This window comes from Phalacrocorax aristotelis, chromosome 2 (assembly GCF_949628215.1).
Source record: "Phalacrocorax aristotelis chromosome 2, bGulAri2.1, whole genome shotgun sequence".
NCBI classification, from domain to species: Eukaryota; Metazoa; Chordata; class Aves; order Suliformes; family Phalacrocoracidae; genus Phalacrocorax; species Phalacrocorax aristotelis.
In genome coordinates this window covers 127585662-127604875 of record NC_134277.1, presented here as the reverse complement: position 1 = coordinate 127604875, position 19214 = coordinate 127585662, and the positions used below count along the sequence as shown (strand labels likewise).

Sequence of the window (19214 nt, the reverse complement as noted above, 5' to 3'; positions counted from 1 at the left end):
CAGTTCACCAAGTGATCAGGCATGCTGATGCAAGGAAGGAGCTATGGTTCTATATCCCAGACCTCAGCCACCGTTATTTGCATGGATTATTTTTTTAAGAGGATTAGATATTGAGAGTTACTGAGTTCACACAACTATGCTGGGAAGCTGCCAGTGTCTGCCCACAGCATGGTGATGCAAAGGTGCACCCTGAAGCAGGGCGCAGAGCAGTAACGGGCACCATTGTGCCAAATGGCTGCCTCTGGCAAGGGCTCAGGAGGCTGGTGACTTGAGCAGCTGGCACTGGAGAGGTGGGTGACCCCCTGAACTTCTCTGTCCCCATTTTAACACAGACGTTGGCCATTTCCTCTCTGTTCCTACTGCTCAGCACTGCTCCATCAGCTCAGCTCAGCCTTTCGCTGTCCCCTCCCTCGTCACAGCTTCCTGCTCACGCTTCCTACTCTGCTCCTACCAGCTCTCAAGAGAAGCTGCTTCACCATCTTTAAACCACACCTGAAAACTTGGGAATTTTTCAAAAGAAAGATGTGTACAAACAGATGCTTTAATCACCATGAAAAATTTAAGGATGTTAATCTCACTCCTCAGCTACCAATCCCTACAACTCTGTTGGCAAAAGAAGGTACCAAATACTTGTAGATTACATCTCTAAAGAAAAAAGTTATTTGTTTCCAAAATCCAGACCACATTGCCACTTGTATAATAATATATATATTATCTCCCCATACAATTAAATGATCATTGATACTTAGAAAGGAAAGCTCCCAAAGACAATGAAGGAATGGGAGGGATAGATACATTCATTCAGATACGTCTTTCAAGTGAGACCATCCCTTTTTAAAACACCAATCTAGTATTTTAGCTTCATAATTTTTTGATTATCAATTCTTTCATGATAACTCAAATCTGAAAATTCAAAAGTGAGAAGCACTGGCTCACTGAACTGAGGGAGAAAACAACCTCTACAGACAAAAGTTAAAAATTGAACTTCAGAGCGATGGTGTCCCACCACAGTGGGAACAAAGACGTTTACTCTCTCCAGAGGAAAGAAAAAAAACCACGGACACTTACGTAAGTTTGTGACACTAGCATTCAAGATACAAACAAAGGCAGATTAGTTTAAAACAAATGGATGCTTCGAATTCCATATGAAAAAGCAGGATGGAAGACCAGAAGGAGGATCCATAGTAAAAAAAGCAGGAAATTATTACTTCACCTGCAACTTGTTCCTTATTAAGACTGCCACTGTACTAAAAGAAATAACGTAAAAAAAATTTAATCAAGCATTTCTCCTTTCATTTGCCCCCATTTTCCATCCTTGTAAGTTATGTAGGCTGATGATGACACAGACATGAGGGTTTGTACTAGACTATCAGCTTTCAGTCATGAAAAAAAAAAGCTTCTCTGAAACAACAGATTTAAAATTGTTCAAATAAATATAAAATAGGAGAATGTGTTCAGCCATGGGAAAATAAGATGACTGCCAAATCCCACTGGAAGTGATCACCAGCAGAAGTACTGAAGTACTGAACAGCAGCATAAATTTTTAAAATATATCTAGTTAGGTGATTCCTCAGATAATGCTAATGATTTCAAGAACACACACATTCAGGTCACCAACATATCATCGAAACTTTCAACATATTGATGCTGAAGAACACGTCTATTAACTCTTAAGCCTACAATATCAGTATGCTGATACAGACTTGTGTTTTATGCTAATGCTGCAAACTGGCTTTACCCAGAACTCCAGAGCAGGTTATTTTAATGGCACAAATTATCTTCATCACAGTCAAATCATGGCACCTGAGGGAAGAAGTATTCTTGAAGTTGCCTGTACCCCCTCAACAGTAAAAAAAGACCAAAAATCCATAGCAAAACCACCTCAAAACTACAAATCTTTGGCCAAAGGCCTATTCACTGCAGAATCACTGCAACCCTGTATTTATAAAATTACATTTAGCCTTCTCAAGGACGAGGAGGAAATAAGCCTTTGGATATGTTAATATTAACTGTTAGACTGGAGTATATCTGTGGAGTTTTAGAACATGAACTTTTGTTGGACAATGTATTTCATATTAATTATTATATCCTTTAAGAGACCTGCATGTCTCTGAACTGGCTCACAGATGGATCAAGTTATCAGTGTAACAGACTATTCTACTCCAGAGGTAAAATAACTTCAATACTTTTAATCAAAGGTAGCTTTAATTGTCCACTTTTCTTTGGAAAAATATAGTTAAATACACTGCTTATATTGCTGAAATACAGGAGTTCTTCAGAGCCTCAACAAAATAACAGCAGAAGCCTGTAAACTTTTAAGAAAAATTTACTATTATCAGCCTTTACTTCTAGATAAATACTATGGATTTTCTTCTTAGCTCTTCCTTCATCATTCTCTACAGCTTCTGATACGGCCTAGTGTTTTTACATATACTTTACATAAATACACACACACACAAATGCATACCTATATATAAAAATAATATACAATTGTAATCAATCAAGGTTCAGTATTAGTGGGTTTTTTTATTTCCATTTAGTCTAGCACTTTCAAAAAATCTTGTCGACATACACTAGTTTGCTGGTCTATGAACACTTAAAAAAGGGAAAACTAGAATTTGCAGGGGCAGCCATGAGATTTTGCTGAACGTGCAGCACTTACAGGACTCCAAAAGACCAACTAGCAGTCACCTGAAATAGCCTCTGAACCAAAACAAGAAGTACTCAATAGTGTTTATAAGTTTTTTTAAAAAATTGGAGTTGTTCTACTCACTGACAGGAAAATAGTCAAAAAGCTAAACACTCAAAGGATGAAAAAACTAACAGTTCTCTCTGGAGCTGTAGGACATTGCCTATGATTACTAATTTATGGGAAAAATCCTAACCACCTGAAATGATACTATTTCTTACTAAATAAAATTATAGGATGCACATTGTAATATAATCGGTTATGTGATAACAGTGAGGAGGTAAGGAAGAAGTCAATCTCTTATTACTACTCATAGGCGTTAGAACAATTAAATACCCAGGAAAAAGTCAACTTCATTTTAGTGTGCCAGCAGTAACTGACTTAAGATGCACTCTGCTGGGTTAGGATATTGTGTCAAATCACACCAGCCAAGAGTAGTTTTCATTACTATCCCTCTCCATTCAGGTATATCTGAGCATAAACTAAACTGAGGCAGCAACACAGGGTTTGAAAATGCAGGAAGGGCCTGTGACAGAGGTGACCTAGCTGGTGACTCTGCAGGACTTTCCCTGCCTCTTCCCCCACAAGGGAGGGCAGGAAATTTCAAAATAATGTATTCATACCAAACACAGCTATGAGTTATGATTTAAAATAAAGTCACATGCCCACAGAAGTAAGGTCAGCAGAGTAAACCTGACAGTGAACCAGTAACACACAAAAAATTAATTCCTTCTCCATGAAAAGCTGGACACCACAACCCAGCATCCTTCAACACTGTTGGTGCCCGCCATTGTGCTCTATCATTTAGTCAAGCACGGAGGCTATACCCTAACTGGTTGTCATTTAAGTATTCCTATGTTTGACTATAAATAATGTAGATCACATTTGTGGAATATGACTAATGAACAGGACTTGAAACTTCAGCCCACACAGTAGCTGTGGGTAAATAAGTTGTTCTGTATAACAACACACCCAGGATAGCCTATTCTTGGCAGGGAAACTCCTACACTTGTTCTATCACTCAGAAAATTCTCTGAAAATGATACATAAGAGCAACTGCATAGCATTAGACCCCCAGAGGCCTGTCTAACCTGATATTCCCTCTCCGATAAATTCTGTGGAACAGTACAAGGGCCAGACACGCACACAGTAGATGCACCCCAATAACAAACTCTCAGCCACTTATTTATGGCACAGATCTGCTGAGCCAAACGTGGTACCCTCGTGTTTATCAAAAGACAATGCATTTTTCTGGACATCTCAGAGATCAGCATCTTATTGTGTGGTTCTGAGCTCACCACCTGATAATTTGCTGAACACCTTAGAAGAATTCAGGGAGATAAAAACTGGTGACAAACAACCCTTGTTTCACATTCACCTTCTTCATGCACCCATATTACTCACAATTTTAGAGGCTTTTACCATCTCTTTTCTTCCCTTCCCCTCTAAATCACCTCCCCTCTATGTTTTTTCAAGTGCTACTGTATTTTCTGAGGCCTGAGGAAGGGACCCAGAGCTGCACAGCACCTGCCACATCAGCATACCATGCATTCACGTAGCAACATGATAATGATCTTTGTTTTGCTCTCTACTACTTCCATAACAATTCCCACAGTTTTATTTCTTTGACTGTCGTAGAACATTTTCAGCTAGCCATCTAACACCAAGAGCCTGTTCCTAAGGAGAAGTTTTTGCCTGCCATTTCACTGCCCAGGCACCACAGAATCACAGAATCGTTTAGATTGGAAAATACTCTTAAGATCAAGTCCAACCATTAACCTAACACTGCCAAGTCCACCACTAAACCATGACCCTAAGCACAATGTCTACATGCCTTTTAAAAATCTCCACTCGACCACTCCCCTGGGCAGCCTGTTCCAATGCTTGACAACCCTTTCCATGAAGAAATGTTTCCTAGTATCCAATCTAAACCTCCCCTGGCCATGCCTTGACTCACACAGCTTACAGCCAAGCAAATGACATTCATGTTGTATTTCTAATTATTTAGTTTCATTACTGTTAGGCTCTTCACCATATCTGCACTTGGTACTCAGCTTCGAGTATGTTAACAGCAGCAGCAAACTTTGCCATCTGACTTTTCCCTCTTTTCAGATCATTTATGAGTATTTTGGAGAGCATAAGCTCACACGCCCAACACAGATGCCTCCACTGTGAAAACAAGCAAGCTACTCCTACCCTTTGCTTTGTACCTTGGTCGATTACCCAGCCACAGCAGAACCCACCTCCCCACGCCACAGCCACCAAGCTCTTCCAAAAGCCTTTGGCAAAGGACATTTCAAAAAAGGGCCTGAAAAACCAAGCACACTGACTCTATGTCCCAACGCTATGGTGGTTCTGATTAATCTATCAAACTCCACTGAAGCCAGCCAACTCACTGCTAACAACATCCTAATAACCACATCTAGTTTTCAGCTATTAATCTAAACCAGCTGAATTGTCAATCACCAGCTTCTTCTCCCAGCCAAAATAATTTGCAGTTTTGCACACAAAAAAGAAATAACGAGCCCTAGAATCGACACAGCAATTTCTTTCAAGTTAAAAGCAAAAGAACTTCACTTTCCTTCCAACATATCTAAAAACAAAACAGTAATTTGGTTAACCACAACTATTACAGCCATCCCGTGATAAAGCTAGCTTCAAATCACTGAAAAATAATTACTAAGATGGCTCCTGTTGATCTAAAAGTACACAGTGATTTCCATTTCACTGACTATATTCGTTTTGTTGATTCATTTTATACAAATAAAAACAAGCCAGTCATTTAAATAACTGTTCTTCAGTGAACAGTTTTCTGCCAACTGACATGAAGGGGAAACCACGACATAGACAGGAGAGCTACAAATTCTGTATTTGGTCTTAAGAGCAGGGGTGTTGCACATCTGCATTTTTCCCCAGGGGGTGGGGAGGAGCTGAGTTTTTGTTGACTTGAACAATATTTATTTCATCCAAACAGTTTTCAAGGGGGAAATGCCTGCCTGTCAAGAGTTTCATTACTATAGTCAGGTCTCTAATTACTTAATGGGAAGGTATGTTAACAGTAACTTTTACCAAATGAAAAACTTAACAGAACTAGGCTAAAAGAGACGTTACTTGGCTAGCTCCAACTGTTTGGATTACTGATTTTAATCAAATAACTTATCATGTGGTTTTCCTCTAATTATTTAGTTTCAAGCACTTACCTGTGTTCAAGCTATTCATCTGCAGTTCAGCACTTTGTAATAGGTTGCATAGCTCATTTAAGGGCTGAGCTGCCTGCATTTTACCTCTTCACCGATTAAAGGGAAATGAATGTCCCAAGAACATTTAAGAAGCCTGACCATTCTACAAGTAAACCTTCTCCTCCCGAACCACCTCTCGCTGCCAAAAAAGGTTGACCGGATGAAAACAAGGAATTAATGCTGGTAGAGAACACCACAGCTTTAGGGCACAGTCAATCCCAGGTGTTCCCACACCCGATGTGAAACATCCCAGCCTTGGAAGTCTTACGTTACCATTTCTACAGTTTTCTTTCCAGTTTTTTTTTCTGCTAGAAAACCACATTATCTACTTCTTTTTCTGATCCCCAGTCTTTCTGTACTGATTTCTCTGTGCTGCCATTACCTGCTTCCCAAATATCTACTCATTCTCTTTGTTTTTTTTCTGTATAGTCTTGAGTTCTCTCTTTTTTATCCTGCTTACCCACACAGCCAATAACACTAGGAGTATTGTCAAGAGCTGCTTCCTCCAGAAGGAACACACAATTCCATGTGCACGAGAGAACGGTAATTTAAGTTCTTCAAGCAAAGCCTGTGTGTGGAGGTGGAGGGAGAGGAAAGGCCAACAGCTGGTATAAAATTTCACATCATTTTTGAGGGGGCAGGGGAGAGAAACACAGTCTTTATGATATTTTTTGCCCCTTCAAGAGGAAAGCTTCCTCTTCCCTCCCAGCATGACAGCCTCCTTCCCCTTGCCCAGCTTAGGGCCCGGTCTCCCTCCCAGGGCTTCCCCACCCTGCAGCACCTCCAGTGCTCCCCCCATCTCTCTTCCACAGGGAATGTGGAAGCCTCTCCCAGCTGATGAGCTGCTCCATCTACCATTCCTTGTCAGCTGCCTCTCTGGAGCGCATACATCTGATTCCCAGACCCACCTCATGCTGTGCGGAGCGGCTAACAGAAGCAGCCGGCAGGCAGCAGTGGAGGGGACTGCTGAGCAGCTGCTTTCCGCACAGGCCTGGGACACTGGCTAGGACAGCTGTTTTTATGATTTATTAAGCTTATTGTAGCATCATATCATTATGACTGCATTCCAACAATTGTCTCCAAATATTTATGGGCAGAGCTACTTGGCATTAATTACTGACTGGTTAAAAAAAAATAAAATCAAACCTCATATCTTGACCACTTATTCATTCACTATCAAAAACCTCTTGAATGACGACTCACAGAGCCAGAGGCAAGCAATGGCAAACATGAAGATCCCAAAAGGCACTTTTTCAGCTCAAGCTTAACATACTAGCATGTAGTCAAACCTGCTAAGCTAGAGAGGATCAAGATGTTTTACTCTTTTTAGCTTTTAATTGAAAAATTACATGGAAGCAACACATCTTCATAAAAACCTGGCAGATCAGAGACTCAGTAAAATAAAACTTCTATCCTGTTTGAGATTTCATTTAAGCCTCAGATTTGATTTCAGACTATGATTCACATCTGCTGCCTTCTTGCATAAACTGTTGCCCCATCACTTCTTCAGCACTAAGTAATGCAACTGAGAAGTTAATCCTGGAAGTTTTTTCAGATGTAAAATTTTCAGCTTTAACTTAAAACCACAAAACATTCCCTTAGGATTTAAAGAAACCCCTTGGTTTGGCCAAAACAAACCCATTATTAACACACATTTCTTTTTCCAAGTTGCAAATACAAAAATTAGTAGTTTAAATGACAATTCTCACACATGCTTTCCATTTTCCCCTCAAAGGAGACAATGTGAAAAAGCAGGTATTCAGCTTGTCCTGTTGCTGTATCATATTTTATTCTATCCCTAACATTATCCTGTGAAAATTACTGTAAGGACATTAGCAAGCTACCTGAACGCCACTTTACCTTCAGCTTGTGTGCACCAAGAAAGCCACATAACCAGTAAGAAACAGGGGAGTCAAACAGGAGCAACTATTCCGAAACCAAAGATCTTGTGTATCCTGGAACTCATTTACAATTATTAAAAACATTTTCTATTCATCAGAAGTACCTTACCTGAAGGACAGGCACTTTTTGTGGTGTGTTTTGTGGTGACTGGTGAAGCTGTGCCCAAGGCTGATGATGAGGATGTGGGGGTGGTGAAGACTGATGATGTATCCCTGGATGAGGCTGCATGGGAGGACAGGTTGGCATTTGCTGTTGAAAAGACTGCTGTTGACTAGGAAGCTGCTGGCCAGATATTAGTCGCTCTTGTATTGCTTGTGGATCTGCAAGGCCAACACCTGGACAACCATTTGGTCTCATGTGCCCACCCATCTCCCGTGGTGTTGAAGACATACCCATAAACGGACGATTCTGTTGCATGTTTCGGGGGCCCATATTCCTTTGTCCAATTCCCATGGCACCAGGGGGCTGGTGTGACGGCTGAGGATGGGGTATATTTGGATAACTGCCAACTTCCATTGGTATTCCAGCACTACCAGGTCTAACCTGTGGAGGAGGCGTACCTGCTGGATTACTCATTGCTTTCATAGGTGACATGGGAGGTGGAGAGGCATAAGTTCCCTGAGGCTGTGAAGGGTGCATAGTTTGCGTGTTCATTTGGTTAAGTGAGCCACTAGGGTGGATGGGTTGCTGGTGCATTAGTCCTTGACCACTGTTTGATGGAAATCCGACAGCATTTGGGTATCTTGGTACAGATTGATTCATTGGAGTGTTATTTGTAAGGCCTAAATTCTGATTCATCCCTGTATTATTAACTAATCCCTGATTAAGGTTACTGTAAGGATATCGAGAATACTGCCCTGAGTTGTTTATAGTAGGTGAGGGTACCGTCTGGCTCCGAGAACTAAAATTAAGTGTTTGCGGCCTAACAGCACCCTGCTGGGGAGGATTAGGGGAGAATCTGGGATTGTGGGCTACTGATTCTCCATGGAGAGCAGTGGGGGGATGGTGGTGAAATTGCTGGACTGAGTGTCGCAAAGAAGGTGCCATACTGGGATTCTGCTGGGGCACATGAGACAAGTGGCCAGGTCCTGAGGTGGCAATGAAAGGGTTTCCCTGATTGAGGCCTTCTTGGCCTTGAGAAAACTGGTTCATCCTCTGCTGTTGCGGCTGACCGTGCTGCTGCATTGAAAAATCACCACGAGCCATGTAGTTTCCCATCTGCTGCATGTGCTGAGGATGGCCCTGCCCAGGGGGTCCAGAGGGTGCCTGTGGCGGCTGTGTCGGTTGCGGTTGCTGCTGCTGTTGCTGCTGGTACGGCGCTCTTATCTGGTCTGGCACTTGAACTGCCCGTGGTCCCCACATGGAGCCACTGTCTACGAAGGGTTGCCCGTGTCTTTCATTCTGCATGCTGGGATAGACTCCCATCTGACCACCAGCACCACTGCCGTGAGGAACCTGAGGAACTGGAGGGTTGTGATACTGTGAATGAGGAGACGCTATACCATTCCCAGGGGCATTGCTTATCATCCTGTTCGGCTGATCCATCAGGTGCATTTTCTGCTGTTCGTATTGATTATAGTGATCAAAATGGGTCAACTTGGCTTGATTTTGATTTGCAGGGGGATGATGAAGAGATGACTGTAAAGAGGGAAATCCTTGATCCATGGGCATTTGCTGCCCCATAGGATTTACTGTATTTTCAGGATATCCACATTCTCCAAGACCTTCCAACCCTTCACTGAAAATATTCCCATCTTCTCCAAACAGACTCATCATTCCTGGATCTGCCATCTTTTTTCAGCACACAGCTCCTCAGAGCTACAACTAGAATGCTAGTCTGTGCTTCACCTCGGCGAGGTGTTTTGTCCTCAAAGCCTTTAATCCTCAACTAATCTCCTTCATGTCATTCCATATTTCCTTAATTCTTTTGGACCACGCAGTGTCAGGCAAAGTCTGGTTACTGCTCCTAGAAAAAGCAGGGGAAGGGGGAGAAAGAGAAGAAGATATTGAAATAAATAATGTCAGGCAATACAAAGAAAACACACTTGACTGTCTTTTAGACAATGCTAGCTAGTTTCAGCCCCTGAAACACATCTTAAAAATCTATTTTGCTTTACGAAGGATTCATTAGTTTTATCAGAAGCTTTATGATAGTGAGTTAGGAAGCAAGCAAAACACTAGCCTTAACCTTAAATTAATCCATTCACTAGACTTCCTAGTGCTCCTTTCTTGGGTGGAACAGAACAAAAGAACACAACATGCAGCAGCAGCAGCTGCCACAGCAGGTAGGCAGATGTATGAATGTAGCCAAGCAGCCCATCTGCCGAACTAAAGCCCTGAAAATGCTCTAGTTACCAACAGCATGTCCTTAACCTTATTCCCTTGAGCTGCGTAATCAGATGAGCAAGCAGAAGCACCAAGTCCTACGACAGACTAAAGTTAGTTATACGGACAACAGATTTTTTTCAAATGCACACAGAGGTGACCCTCTAAAACGTATTAAACATCAAGACTTAAGATTTAGGAAGAAAAATAATTTTAAAAACATAGGTTATCTTCATTTAATGAAGCTGTAAACTGAAAGACATGATGCTTCTTCCCATTTAAGCAAAACTATATGCTCAATTTACGTAAGAAAATTAAATTCAAAAGCTTCATTCTATGATAGGATAGATTTCTCAAGCCATATCCTAATTTCTCTCATGATGATAGCAGGGAACACTACCATTGGAGTTCATTATTCATCTTCAGGCAATCATGCTACTAACTGCAACTACAGCACTTTAGAAGACCACACTGAAATTTTGTTCTCTCCAGAACTACAATCTTGAAAATTCATTCAGGAGAACTACTAATGGCAAAAGAATTTTAATAATAAAATGCTAGCCTAACGAGGTACACTCTTGGACTTGGGGAAAAGAAAACAACACACAGTAACAGATTAGATTCAGAAAATATCCTGTTTAGCTTTTTCACGTGGAAGACGGGAGTGTTCTGAAATGTGCCCCCCATCCTCTTCCCGCAACAACTTGAAAGACTTTGTTTGCATCTGCTTATTATGAACAAAACTAGTCTAATGTTCTCTTTCCTTCTTAAGATCAGAATTTTAAATGCTATGTCTTATATCTCAAAATTAACTTTAATACAATAGTCAAAAGGAAGCCCATCGACGTAGCAAACAAAACCAACTATTTTTACATCTTTGTCGTAATTTAGTAGTGACTGTACTTGCAGATACCAACTTGCCCTTAATCAGTGAGCAAAGAAAAGAAGATTTACAAGTTTCTACTTTCACATCTTGCATTTTGTTCTGGAGGAGGGATGCTTTCAATCACTTTGGATGCAGAATGCCAGGCCAGACTATTTTAACTGAAGGCAATTTGTCCCAGACAAGTTTTAGGAGAAAATATCAGCACAATTATTACACTTCTTGTAGCCATTGTCAAGAGGACCTTCTACAGCATGAAGTAGAGGGCAAGAAAAAAAAGCACAAGCATTTATCACTCCTCTTAAAATAGCATTTGAATGTCACCTTTAAAACCACACTCAAATCTCTTCAGTGCTCGGCTGGGATATTAACACATGTATTTCTAAACCACTTGGGGGTAAATTCCTATGAGCCATCTTCATATTGTTAATATCTATTCCTTTTGTTCTCATTTTCTTTATTAAGCAGAAGCCATCTGTAATACTTACCACCTCTACCAGTTTATTAAAGCATAGCATAAGGAAGTTCCAACAACAAAGTAAGATGGAACCTCCTTCACCAAAACAAGCTTTCGGTATTAGACTGCTCCAGAGCAGACCACTCTGCTGTGGTGAAGATCCCTCCAGTGATTTAAGATTGCTTGAGGACTTCTGACACTGCTACCTCTGCTGATGCACTCTGCCATCAGAAGCTGGCGAAGCTGGACATCAGCGTGTACTGAGAGTCTTGTCTAACGGCCTTTTTACTTGGAAATGCAAAAAGCACAGTGCACAGACGCTGCTACCTCCCAGCCACTGACGTAATCTGGGCAATATCAAAACTTTAGCCAGGTAGAGGATCTCACCCACCAGCTAACTTATTTACAACCACAGAATTATGAATAAGTAAGGATTTTCACTCGTTTTATTATATAAATCATGCCTACTTAAAGAACCATTTTTGAAGACAAGACTAGTGAAACTGGGCAATAAAAAAACCTGAAAACTACATAGAAGAATTCTCTTTGCTATCTGTTGTAGACAAGCTAACAGAGCATCTCCAGAAACAAGGGTGCAAGCATCAAGCACACATTTGAATCACACTGCTTCCCTCACTGTTCATCAGCTGACAGGCTTCCAATAAAATTCAAGTGAGAGTCAGCCACTGGTAACAGTCAAAAGCTAACAGCAGTTAGGAGCTGCTACCATACCCAGAAAACCAAGTTAGGAAAGGGTAAGGGTGTTGTTTAATTAAACAGACCTTAATTCTGCCCAGCTGACTCCATCCCAGTTCGCAGGTCTGGGACGGGGACTGTCCCTTGCAACGAAGGAGGCATGGTACAGAACGGCTTCCTGAGAACACTCTCTTTAAAAAGAAAAGTAACCTCTAAGTTTATGATGCAGTTTATATGCAAACAAATCCATCATCCAAATTAAGAATTAAAACACTGTCTGCTGCTACTTATGATTTTAGCTCTGCCTTTTTATCTGAAGTGTGAATTGATTTAATGTTTGAGCTGTTGATGCTAAAGCTATTAGGTTTAAAACACAGCTTAAGAATGTGCTTGAGAAGATGTCTTGAAACTGTAGTTTAAGTTTAGCCTTAAATTTAATGACCACAGCCCTTTACAGTCAGAAGTTGTGTGCTCTCAAACCTGATTCTACTTCCCCAAATAAAAGTCAGACCTCTGATGTGATATATAGCACATGTTGAAGAAAAGACAGTAGCAGCTGAAGCCCGATCAAACTGAATTAATCAACTCTTTGATAAGAAAACAGTCAATACTGGAATTACCTAGTAAGTTCTCAACCTCCTATGCTAACAGGATAGATGCCTTCTAGATAGTTAAGCAAGTCATGAGAGTCACAGCCTTATTATAAGTTGCAATCTTTTGCTTCTTTCACTACAAGTAATGTAATTTCTCTGCTTAAATCCTCAAGGCTTGTCAAAAAAAAAATTCCCACACAAAGGTAGGACCTGCACCAAGCAATAATTCTAGCTATGATTAATTCACTAAGCGCCACTGTTCACTTCTCCAGGAAAGCAGACAACTAACAGCAAGACTGATCATGTTAAGCTCCGCTGAAAGTCTTTTTATGAATAAGTAGTTTAAAAATATATATTAGTGCATCATCTTCTCTACCATCCCATAAAACCAATAGACATTCACAAAATGACAACTATTTTCCAGGCCTTGGAAAGGCAGATTCCTGAATAAAAGTGCGAATGTATGAAGAGATAGTGAACCTTTTTTTAAAAGTAATCTTAACCAAACTATGCAGATTCAGCTACAAAATTCTATAGCTGTTCTGTTCCTGAACATGAAAGATTGCATCAGCAAAGCTGAACTCAAAGAGTGAAGACTGCCTAGACAACCTATTTCTGTTCAAAGCAATGGCATGATCCCAGCTTCCAGGACACAGTCAATTGCTTAACGACCCTGTTGTCTCAACAGACAAAGCTTACATTTACTCCAGTCTGCAACATTCCAGTCCTAAACAGCTAGATCTCAAATTTAAGTAGTAGTTAACCATTGCTCAACTTAATATTTCAGAGCTACGTGGACTCAGTAGCCTTGGGCCGCTTCCCACTTTATGAGTGGAACAAAACTGCCTGCTGCATACATATAACCTGATCTAGGGCTGTAAAAACTAAAACCTGAACTTTGTTAGTCTTGCTCCCAAAGCAGCAGATCCCAGTACTCAAGACCAGGAAGCAGCAGGGGCAGCACAGATGCACATGCCCTCCTCACATTCTGCTGTTCAGAACAATGTTTTGTAAATCAACAGGTCCTTCGATTCAACTATTGATCCTTCTATACAAGAAATTTAGCAACATTTCTTGATGGCCTTGCAGCAACTAAACTGAATAAACAGAATGTGTGAAGGAGCTAATACTGACTGCTTAAAGCTTTGAAGTGAGATGTGTCATGCAGAGTTAATATTTTTACTGCTATCAGTTGATATTTCAGACAAAGCGCTTAAGTACTCGACAGACTGAAACAAAACAGTTACTCATATAACGGAACTATGCACCTACAATGCAATACAAAAAACACTGCAAATACTGTCCTATTTTGAAGAACTAGGCTAAAAAGACCTCTCATGCTAAAAACACGCCAGAGGTCATTTTGAGACCAGAGCCTCAAAATGTAGGATTAAACATTAGGCTACTAAATCTGCATTTAAACATTTTGTATTTAAACTGCTTTTCAAAACTGCTAAGCTCCTGATGGCTGTTAGGGGTAGTAATTTAAGCATTTGCTGCATGGAAGTACATGACACAAATGACAGCAATTAGAGTCACATTCTTATTTTATGAACAAAGTTGGAGGAAAACATTCACCAAAATCTTCATAAACACATGTAAAACCCTGACAACATTGGAAAAGTCATGCCAAGACATTCAAATTGGGGAAGATGACTGATGAGACTTCTACCTGTCAGCCCAATTACCTACCAAGCAAATAGTGCTGCTGATGCCAGGACAGTTACGCAAGTGCCTAACTGCGTCCGTGGGAAGCGCGCCTAGTCTCCTGCGTGTTTAATGCTTCGTTCTCATTGTTGTGCAGGCAACATGATTTCTGACTGTAACTTCCAAGTAAACTTGGTTATCCAAATGCCAAAAGACACTTCTTCATGTAGAATGCTTTCCTAGTATGCACTTCACACAGTACAACTGCGTTAAAAATTAAGTCTGTATAGTTTATATCAGATCAAAGGATAACAGTAATCTCATTCCCCCCCATCCCAGGAAAGGGAGACAGGACTTGCAAGGATGACAAGAATGACCTCACACATGTCAGGAATATTCTGCCTTCAGTGGGAAGAGTCAGCAAACAGGGTATAAGCATTTGTGAAAAGTTTAATTTCACATCTATCGAGTAAAATTCATTTAGTTCTTCAAGGAAACACATCCTTACAGAAGTCTGCAGTGGCAAGTTCAAGGCAGTCAATAATGTCTTGTTAAACTCAGAAGGGGGGCGGGGTGTGTGAAAACCTCACGTGCCTTTCCTCAAAAGTCAGGGTTTTTGCGTATGTGCAGTCAGCTAAATGCCATGAATGCTATTCAGTAACATCTTCAACACTGGGCAAGAAATCCATGAAACTAAGTTTCCCATACAGTATTTAAGGAAATAAAATGCAATCTGGTTTCTGCTTAACACATCATGTACTTTGGCAAAGAATGGGCTTTTACAGAGGCAACTGAGGGCACAACAGCCTTCGAATACTTGGCAGCTTGTTGCTGTCAAGCAGCTGATGCAGGAATGACCAGCTAGAGTTCAGCCTGTGCGACACATTTGGAAACAATATCCTACGTCATTCAAGTTCACAGGAGCTCTGATACAAGACCACAACAACATCTAGGAGCACTCTGATGCAAACCCACTGAGCCTCGTCGTTATATCATATGCTCCCAATACATGCCTTCTGCATTTGCCATACCAGTCGGGCTGCAAACTCTTTTCCGAACATGGGGCACTGCTAATTTTGTCAGCACCTATAACATTAAAATAAGAAACCTCAGCATGTCTTTTCTTTCCAGTCATTAGAAAAAAGGGAAAGTTTATAGCCATTTATTAGAAGTCATGTACTTGGAGGTCTTTAATGAGGTAACCAGAGGAATAAAAAAAATAAAAGGTTTTTACATTTAAGTACATTACAAACATGAGGTGGGAGGAGAGGGGACAAGCCTAAGCCAGAAACACTTCAGTTTTAGTGTTACGTAGCCTGGAATTTTAAGAGGCCTTTTTTGGTCATACGACCACCCTCTCTCCCAATCTAAGTTTAAAATACAGATGTGAGGAGGAGGTTTATCTAAAAATAGTCCTAGATAAGCAAGAGAAACAATGCAGTCACAAAAATATTTCAGAAATACTTTTTAAAATATTTGATAGCGGTGTTATCTTGCAAATGACTTCATAAAGGGGAACTATAACATGTTGGATGTAACCCTAAAAAAGGTTTGAACGCTACAAGCGCAGCCGGTATCGCCTGTGCCCTTGCCGGTGTCAGTGGGCTGGGGTCTTTGGAAGCCGCGGGTGCGGAGGGCACGTTGGGCGCTGGGTGCCGGCTGCCGCCCTGAGCCGCGGCTGTGCAAGGACGATGGACAGCGAGGACGATGGACGGCGAGGACGACGTCCAGGAGAACAAAAAGCCGAGGCAGGGCCGGAGGGGGGGAGGTGGTGTCACGGAGAAGACTCACATTGTCGCCATCAGTCACCAAGAAGTCTCCCAGCAATTACATTGTCTTATAAAGCTGACACTAAACCGGCCGGGGGATTCAGGAGGTGGAGCCAGCGGCGACCCGCTGAGGCGCTGAAAAAACACCCCGTGCAACTGATGACTCTTGTTAAGGGCCCTGTTTTTTGTGCACCTACTGCAGTCGTCACTGATTAACCAACTGCTCTGGCAACTTCCTACATTCTTTTGCATTTAAAAAGGATCTGAGAGGCCGAGAGTCATCCCCTTTCATATTCCACGGGGAGCGGGAGGCTGCGCCCCGTCCGGCTGGCTGGCTGTGGTGCAGAGGGGCCCCGCTCCAGCAGGCCCCTCTCCCTGCACCGCCGCCCTCCTCCCCCAGCCCAGGCCTGCCAGGCCTGCAGCTGAAAATAATTTATCTGTTCGCTCCGCCGGGCTCCCAGCATATGCGATTGGGAGGGAAACGTATCCATCATGAATAAACTTGAGCACAAAGACAGGCTGAGTGTCACAGGATAGAAAAGGGCAGAGGTCGCCGCAGCGAGCGGGAGGGTTTGTGCAGGGCCGGGGCTGGGCGCGCATGGCCGCCTCACCCAGCCTCCCTCCACACAGCAGCCTCAAGCCTTCCCACTTTGTCGCATCCCCCGAAGTAAACAAAGACCAGCAAGTGGTCCCAATCGCAAAAAAAAAAAAACCAACAAAAAAACAACAAAAAAAAAGTAAACGACAAAAATAATCAGAAAGGTGATGAAGCTCAAAGTAAAACGGAGCCTGTTCTCTTCCTTTTACTGGAAGTAGCTCACCGTGTTTACACCCGGAAAGCTGGGAACTGTAAAAATTCATGAGGTGGATACTCAAATGTTTCCCAGGGTTTCTGAACATGTGATTTTCACTGAAATGTATTTTCTTAATCACAGGCAGGTTTTAAGACTTAATCGTATCCCAAAAGGCTATTTCCAGCTATAGAATTATGAGCGCTTTAAAGTAGCCAGACCCTATATTTTACTTTACCTGTTGTAAGGCCAATACAATCATGTTTCATTCATAGTTTATGAAGTCTGAAAAACCACTTGATGAAATTACAGTCTACCGATACCACACATGGTATATTTGTCCACGCATATTCTATAATCATTTCAATTTATGACTTGTACTTAAGAGTCATTTTCCTGTACATGTGTTCTTCATAAATACTGGTAGATCACAGTCTGCGCTTGCACAGGAACCACATATCCACACTCATTTCTGTGAAGATAAATACACCTTATACATCCAAAGTGAAAAGCCAGAGTTTTCACATATTTCAAGATTGTGGAACAAAATGGTAGTTCTCCCTTATACTCTTTACATGTGGCAAGATGAATCATCCTACATCTGAACTTAAGCGCTTACTCAGCTTCCAGCATTGATGATAATTTTTGCCCAATACACTTAAGCATACTGTCTTGAACCTTTTGGGAAAGAAAAAAATTACATCTTACATTGGTAAAGGATTACAAATTCTCTCTTCCAGAAAAAACAACATCAATGTTTTAGAAAGTATGTTAAATGAAATCACACATTATCTATTGGATTCTATGAATCTTAACTTTCTGTTAGAAAGAAGACCTGTAGTACCAGACTAATTATGTATTTTATCACATGCAATAGATTCTTTAAAAGAAGTATTAAATTATTTCACTAACAAAGTCTACTGTGAAGAAAAAGGATTGGGGAGGGAGGGTGTGGAGAAAGACAGCACACTGCAGGATACAACACAGTAGATGGAGTAAATAGATTTCAGGAACCTTCATTTACTGCCTGAACAATTAAGTATGTCCAATAATGTCCCAAAGAATATGGGGGACAGCTGGGATAGAGGACAGATACCAAAAAGACCTTCCACAACTGCTGCTTATCGGACCACTTATTTGTTTGTTTTAACAAAATTAAGACATGTATCTTAAACATCCTATCCTTTTTTTGAAGAAAGATATGCCAGCAAAGGTAGTTTATTCTTGGCCTGTGGAATGGAAGCAGGCTCTTGCATGCACAAATCAAGTTTGATTTTTTGTTTTGTTTTGTTTTTAACATAATGCCTGCCTCACAGTGATCATCAGTGCTTATTCAGACCACAACATAAGTGATTATACCAAGCTGTTCTCTGCAATGGAGAATGCGAAAAGGTAAAGAGTTTGGAGCTCTCAACAGCTCCCAGTGTGTGAGACCGAGGTATTTAAGAGTAAAAAAACCTGCTGTGTTCAAGTTCACTTAGACATAGAAAAAGGCTGTCTACACAGCATAAGCAACGGTGCCAGAAGTTATAAATCGGAAAGGGGACTCTCAGATGAGTGCAACCCTCATCAGGCATTATGTGCAGCATGGCTTTTCCTTCCAGGCAGGACTGAGCTAAAATTCTCTTCCTCTATAAAAGCAGGGGAAATTCAAAAGGAAGAGAGCCAAATTTTCTTGTGCAAAACTTTAATGGGTCTCCCATTTCTTCACAAAGGAGAAAACTAACTGGGGTGTTTTGAGGTGTGTTGCTTATTTGATATGCATTTCTCGAATTACTCCAACGTAGTTTTGTTCAAACAAACAAAGTCTTCCAGGGAAAACTTCGTCATCTAAAGTTTTAGAACTATGCAATCTCATTCCCCTTCTCATCAAGACTTTGAAGAACTTGGAAGTAGTTTGCAAGTCAAAGATAATTACTGACCCAGCACCCAGAGCCATAGTCATTCAAGCTATTGCAAGCAGTAGGAGCAGCTGACATTCATCTACCACAAAATCTTTTACACCCAACAGGGAAGTTCTTGAGCTACCTTCAATTCTCCACAAGCTTTTCAGAGATTGATGATGAACATACAAGAGCAGTGCTGCATTCATGGATAAGATATGAAAGGAAATTTTTACTCATCTGAAAACAAGCTTGGAAACTGGCTCCATTTCATGGTAGGTAGCTCCACCTCTCTCAAAATGCAAAGATAACTAATTAAAGCAGAATCTCTTAATTTTAT

The 19214-nt window shown here is 41.2% G+C and overlaps 1 protein-coding gene across 5 annotated transcripts in view; it reads right to left on the bottom strand.

Annotated features, from left to right (window-relative positions):
- The window catches only part of CHD7 (chromodomain helicase DNA binding protein 7), a 132090-nt gene that overhangs the window by 80025 nt on the left and 32851 nt on the right, over positions 1-19214 (bottom strand). For all 5 annotated transcript variants that reach the window (XM_075085091.1, XM_075085094.1, XM_075085096.1 and 2 more), the window contains one exon: positions 7939-9796. In XM_075085091.1, the coding sequence (XP_074941192.1) occupies positions 7939-9621 (1683 nt within the window). In that variant the 5' untranslated portion in view covers positions 9622-9796. The remainder of the gene's footprint in view (positions 1-7938; positions 9797-19214) is intronic.